The 7,057-nt window shown below is 37.5% G+C and overlaps 1 protein-coding gene across 1 annotated transcript; it reads right to left on the bottom strand.

The window, feature by feature from the left end:
- Nucleotides 1-652: 652 nt before the first annotated feature.
- Nucleotides 653-6,083, bottom strand: LOC146330941 (uncharacterized). Its single transcript, XM_084711061.1, has 5 exons — nucleotides 5,966-6,083; nucleotides 4,045-4,356; nucleotides 3,704-3,787; nucleotides 3,507-3,614; nucleotides 653-1,075 (listed from the first exon to the last, which is right to left on the bottom strand). Exons 1-5 carry the CDS (start codon nucleotides 6,003-6,005, stop codon nucleotides 762-764), a joined length of 858 nt encoding a protein of 285 aa, XP_084567187.1. The 5' UTR covers nucleotides 6,006-6,083; the 3' UTR covers nucleotides 653-761.
- Nucleotides 6,084-7,057: the final 974 nt, after the last annotated feature.

Genomic DNA, 7,057 nt, shown 5'->3' with positions numbered 1-7,057 from the left:
AATCAATAATCATGTATCACATACTATTAATGGACATATAGTCCAAATAATGCAAGAAAAGTGGTGGCAATAATGACAAGAACAAGATAACATTAATTATATTGTAAGTGCTGACAGGTTGAATGTTGTTGAGACAGGTTTGAGTGGGAGGGGGGGGGATTTTATCTTGTGGTGTATAAAATGCTCTAAATAAATAACATATGTTTTGAAATGGGAAGTTTAGACTTATTTTTCATAACTGAAATGACATTTTTGTAATTACAGAGAGAGAGAGAGAGAGAGAGAAATTGTACTGGTACACAATGCCCTATCCACTATAGCCTCTTCTGGTATTCATATCCCTTTTTCAGTTTCCATCTGTGAGAAAACATTCCACACACACACACACAAAGAAAATAAAATCCATATATTGATCTTTACAATGTTATTGTAATGAAGGTACAATGTCACCATTCATTATCAATATCATTAAACATTTTTACTGTAATAATTTTAAAAATAAATACATCAAGAAGTATTAGTCTGATACTATTTTTTGCTGGTAACTCTTTTTTCACAAAGCATGTACTGTATCTGCATCCCTGGAATTATCAAAATAATTATGTGACGAAAGCCTGTACTATACACTTAAATAAATAGGAATATTTAATCTGCTTGCATTAGTAAGAGACAGTTGTAGCCATATATTAAGCACTTATGAATTAGAAAAGTAACATAACTGCAGTGTTGGGCAGCAGTGAACTAAATGTTCAGCACTGCTTTCAGATGTTGCAGTACACTGTTGAGTCCTCTGTTGATGTGCTTTTAATGGTGGAGTATGTAACCTCTGCTGTGTGAGCTGTGACGCTGCTGCAGTCTGTGTGTTTGTTGCAGGTAACAGTGGAATAGAACAGGCTGTCCGGTTGGCTCTCAGACTCTGATGAAACAGTGATGTTGGAGTAAATATTGTCTTGGTCTTGGTCTATTAAGTTGGTTCTGCCCTCCGTTTCTTGATCCTCATTAACTGTTGAAATGATGTGGTATGAATCTTGTTTCGGACAGAATGGTGTCGCATAGACCGTGTCCTGGACCTCCCCTGTATGGACAGTGATGATACATTGACAAAGTTTTTAAATTACATTAAAAAAATCCTTTAACCAGAAAAAAATTTAAAAGAAAACTATATACCAGGACAGACATGCAAAAAATGATGTGTGTATATGATTTAGACTGATAAAACAGTAGCAAAAACTGTAATATGGAATGTCCCTTGCTATTGCTAGCTGGTTGTGTACATATCAGCTACGGCTTTGTACTTTTTAGGTGCTGAAGTTTGGAAGTATACACTATGTGGTAGCAGTTTAGTTGCTAACTGGTTGTGAGGTACCTGCCAAGGTAGGTGCTGTTGCTAGATGGTTACATGCACTCTAAGAAATTTTAACTTGGAAATGAAAGTTCACCTGCTGCCTTTAAAACGGAAGTTAACTCAACCTGAAGATTACTTTTGTTTTAACTCAGAAATTAAAGTTTATAAAGTTGATTTAAATACTACAGTCTTGGTGTCTCAACAAGATTTTTTAAAGTTTAAGTTAATTGAACTTCTAATCACTTGTTACAACATTATACTGTGAGTTAAAACAAACAATTATCTTAGATTATCTGTGCGAGAAAACCTCCCTTACCTAGTCGAACACACTTATCTTCAGTTCTGCAGAAACTCACAGTTTCAAATTATTTCAAATTATGAGGATTTAAATTCCAAATGTGTTTCAACTCAAATTTATAATCATCATGACTGATAATTGCAAGTTTATTTTCTTAAAAATCACATTCAACTTTTGAATTTCATCTGTTCAAAAATATAATATTTATTTGAAAATCATTATTTATCATATGTCAGGACGTTCATGAGGTACACTTCAGACGTGCCGTCATACTTAAAAGTAACTAAACCCCCAAAACACTGGCTGAAAAGTCAGCCTCCACTCTTGAATGGGAGTCTGATTGAGACTCATCATTCACTGGAGTTTACACTATTTTTTTTGCTAAACCTCTACTTTCTATTTTTAAAGTGTGGTTTGTACTGATGCTTTGACAACTATAGAAACACTACTAGACTGTACTGTTTCCCTCAGTTGACAAGAACATCATAAACAACAGGGCTAAAGGCTACATACTGTCATCCCTCGCGCACACACACACACACACACACACACACACACACACACACACACACACACACACACACACACACACACACACATCGCAGAGCCTCTCAGTTAGCTCAGCTACAACACAGGTTACCTATTACACAGACATTTTTACAAAGGGCCAAGATTTCCATTTCCATGCATGGGATGTTGTGTGTGTGGATTATGGGCGTATTTGCAGGTGGTTGCTATGGTTCTCTGGACAGCTGCTAAGGCTTTAGAAAGTGGTTGTTTTAGGGTTTTCTAGGAAGTTGCTGAATCATTGTATGGTGGTTCCTGGGTGCTTGTTATAGTATTCAGGCCAAGGTGTTGCTATGTCATTGCTATGCTGTTTGGGATTGTTGTTAAGATGAAGCTAGGTGTTTTCTATCACGTCTCAAACTGCTAACATCATGACTTATTTATGATAAACATTGGATATGGATATGGACAAAGTCTTTTGTCTGTAGTCTGTCCACATTTGCGCAAATTTCTGGAAGCTTTCAGATACAAACCATATGGCCAAAAGGGAGCAGAACCACCGGTAGTCATGGGGACGGTGTAGCAGTGTAGCCAGTATTTTGAGTGAGACGTGGCCACAGAACACGACAAAAAAAAGTTCAAAAGTCTTAAAATATTGTAACATTGGTTCATATGTAAGGCCCCCCACATAGTAAAACTGCTTTGCGCTGGCTTTCCCATTGTTTTCCTGTTGAGAAAGTGGTAGTAATAGTAATTTTGCCCAACGTGCACAATGAAGAAACAACGCATGCAAATATTGTGAGAGTTCACAAATCAAGGGTTCCCTATTAGACTTGACCCAGAGTGATGGTAGAAGTGTTTCAGAGTTCCCTTTAAAATCTGTAACAATATCACAATCTTGCCAGTAAATGTAATGCATGGCAGAATGTTAGTTGTGAGTAGATATTTTTCAGTTGTATAGTTTATGAACTAAATCTAATGCTAAAGTTAGCTTAGCCATTTGAATGCCAGGCAGATATGACGTATAGCACTGTGCTTTGCCTCTCTGCGCCCTACCTTGTGGTGAGCCTGGAACAAATTTCTTATCAGGTGGAGGCTCCTAAAGTCACTGAAAAGAATTTGCCATCCACATGTCACGATGCATTTAATTGCCCATCAGACCACCACCATCTACAACACTGTGTCCACCTTAGTGTCTTTCTCAAGATGTGCATTATTACAACCTCCAACCTTCTGAATGACACCCTCTAGAGGATGTATTGATTAACAACCAGGCACTAACAGTTTACATAGTGTAAAATGCATGTATCTATTTTTGTATGCAAAGGGGGCATAAATGAGCCTTTAGTTTCATACCAGGGGACACGCTGATGTCTCTGCTTCGATGCCTGAAGAATATTAGCAGGACCATCGCCAGAGCCAGCACAACCACTCCGAGACCAGCTCCGATATACACCAGCTTCTCTGAAACAGAGACAACAGATGTATCATTCAGGACTTTATCTCTCACATAGTAACTGTACATGTCCACACACAACCAGGCAGTTACTTACTGGAAGATGATGCTGTACTGATTGCCTCATTTGGAAATGATTGTTCTAAGTCACTGAAATCATTGTCAGGGACCTTCATGTTTCCTGAAAGAAAAAAAAAAAGATAATTTAATTTCTGTCTGTCACTCACATTGTATCTGTTGTGTAAGTGTCTCATTTATTTCCTACAGTGATTAAATGACTGTTGTGAAATGAGAGGATCAGTCTGAGACAGAAAGTGTTGTGAAACATCAGTCATATTTAGGTGAAAGGGAAATGGAACGATGTTCTTCATTTTTTAAATGAGTAAGAGAAGAACAACGTCACAAAGTCTATTCACATGCAGTGGTGATTCAACTCACCCTTGATGACTGAGAGGACTACTTTGTTGTAGGTATCAACACCCAGTCTGTCTATTCCACACCAGTAAGTTCCTGAGTCCTCCTCTGTCAGATGAGAGATGGTCACGTAGAATGTGTTTCCTTCATCGGTGATACTGTATTTCTCATTTGAATCTTTCTTCTTTTCTCTGCTGCTTATTAGGATGTCTTCGTTTGTACACCCTCCCTTGCAGAAATATTTGACGTTGGAAAATGCATTGATGTGAGAGCAAGTTATTGTGATGGTGTCTCCCAACACTCCTGTAACTGACATAGCTTCAGTCTTCCATAACCCTGCACAAAACACAGATAGCAACAAAGGTCAGACCCTAAACTGTTTTTTCCAACCTGCTAGACTTCTCCTGTTCTTTAAATCGTAAAAGTTCTTTAAACTATAAAGTTCCCATTAAGTCAAAATTGATGTTTAAGTGTTTTTAAATACATTTTTATTGCACTGTACGTCACATATATGCCAGTATCTGGCCCAAATATGACAAATATGACAGATTTATAATTTTGTAAATGTTCTAAGGTTTTCGTGGTGTTTCAGAAAAGGAAAATGATTTTATACTGTTGATGACTCATTAGGGGAATGCACTAAATTTGCATCCAATGAAATGTTTTCTCACTTTTATGATACAGCAGAGGGTTTCTGGGGAACAGACCTCACTGTACAAAAGCAAAACTTTATAACTTTTTTCACTAATTTGGGTGAAACTGCGTCGTATTTTATGGATAAAATATTCCATGGTTTCCCCTTGATGTCCTCCAGCAGCTCAGCTTCAAACCCTCTGTGATTTAAGTAGTTTCCTGATGATAGCTTTCCCTTACTTATTGCTAAAACAGCTAACAACTAACTGTTAGCTGCCAACATGAACAAACATTACACAACAAGGCGTAACAATATGAACAAGACAAAAACAACATAAAAAGTTTAACAAGGCAAAATCGATGTGACAGACATAACAACAATGTCAAAGATGTAACAAGATAAAAGATGTAACAGGATATAAAATGACAAAAATTACATAAAAGTTTGAGTACATTTCAGAGTGTGTACTTTTTCATTTTTACTTGAGTTGAGAAGTTGATTCAGCACTTTTGCTTTTACCAAAGTATCTTTTGCACAAGTGTCTGTATTTTCACTTTAGTACAGAGTGAGTGTACTTTCACCATCTCTCACTAAGTTGGCAACACTTTTCCCTGTCATGAAACTGGCCTCTATTGGTCTCTGAGGACCACGTCACGTTGGGGGCAAAATGCACAACGCCACTGGCTAATGTAAATGGCAGTATATGTCTATGAAATCCCTCCCTGATGGGATAAAATGTAAGAACACAGCTTGCTGTTTCATGGGAATGTTTCATGGGAATGCATGTTTCATTAATCTTCTGACATTTTTGCTTTCTGGCTCCTGACACTGGTTGCATACTATGTCTATGAGTTGTTGGCAGTTTTCTCTGTCTTGACTGTTCAATTTAAGTCGTTTATTTTAAGCCTGAAGAACGATGCCCTGTATTTCAGAGGAAAATATATTCTTGAGTCTGAAAATAACAACCAAATGTGTAGTGGTTTTTTATTAACTTTTTGCAACACCCTTGGGGCCTAGGAAAGGTAGCTCTAAAAGTGCATGCTCTGATTTTGTTAAAGCTCTTAAAAGCATCCACAAATCTCAAAATGTCTTCCCAGCTGTCTCAGAGTTCACAGTATAGGCTAAAAAACAATGGCAAGCCGGCAGGAATTAGTGGGAGTCAGAAGCAGCTACTGGGCCCTCTAACAGCATCAAGAAGAGCAAATATGAGAAGCACAACCACCTGAGAAAACTCAAAACCACAAAGGCATTAAACATTTAGAGAGAGGTAGCAAGACAGAAGGACAACTGAATTGATCTCAGTAAGCTTACCTCCCAGAACACAGACCAAAGTTAGGAAAATCATCTCCATGCTACTCTTTGTCCGTTTCGTTTGCCTTCTCTTATTCTTAATCTCCCTTGATTTCACGTCTTTGTAATTCTCTCCAAATGAGTCGCAACTCTACATGTCACAGGTTCCTCTTTGTTGTTGCACTTCCTATGTTTAGTTTCCTTCCTCTGTCTAAATCTTCCTACAAAACCACTTAAATCATGTGACGAACATTAGAAAATCCCTTCCATTTCTTGCCTGCCTCTTAATAAGTATTTGAGATCAGTTAGGCCAATAAATAATTAACAAAAAGACACCCTCTTACATCATTACTTGGTATATTTTGGTGCAAAATATAAGTCTTTGTGGATTTCATTCACTCTGGCAGCATGAGTTGAAAGTCCTGCTCAGACTTTTGTAGCTCTTTTCAGTTTTTCTGTCCAAAGTGCTGCATTTTTCTCCAAAAATAACAACACATAGCAAAAATGAACACTATAACTTCTCAACCTACTAAATACATTGTTGTTCCGATACCATTGTCAGAAATACGTATGACAGTGCTTCCTAACATACAGCAAGCGAGTGAAATTGAAAATATTTATATTCCCATAAAAAGGATGCTTTTGATCATATTGAGAGACGAAGCCCCTCCCTTCCTGGTGTGCCCCATGGGACCTAATTTTGGAAACAATGTGAATGGTAGTCTATGGTGAAAGACACATAATTTCTTGATCCTGTTTGAATTGTGTCATTAAGTATAGATAGAATGTTGGTCAATTAAAAAGATAATTTTACAAGGCTAGAAAGCTGCAAATTATTAGAGGTTTGTCGTAGTTTAGTTTTGTGTGAAACTGCTCAGTGAACTACTGTCTCACACAATTTACATCATCAACATGAATATTGCTCTTCCCTGTAACGTTATTTTATCTGAAGTGCTTTATCCAGCAACTCCTGGTCCTTTTATTAGCTGGGAAGAGGAACTCAAGTTGTTGTGTGACTGCATCTCGGTGCAGAAAACGCACAGGTATCGTAGCTTCAGTGGCAAAAATTAGTTTTTGGAGGGAGAAAGTCATGATACCATTCATGCGACTTCT

The sequence above is a fragment of the Lutjanus erythropterus genome, chromosome 3, assembly GCF_056507025.1.
Source record: "Lutjanus erythropterus isolate fLutEry1 chromosome 3, fLutEry1.hap2, whole genome shotgun sequence".
In the NCBI taxonomy this organism is placed as follows: Eukaryota; Metazoa; Chordata; class Actinopteri; order Lutjaniformes; family Lutjanidae; genus Lutjanus; species Lutjanus erythropterus.
This window is presented reverse-complemented; position numbering and strand designations above follow the sequence as displayed.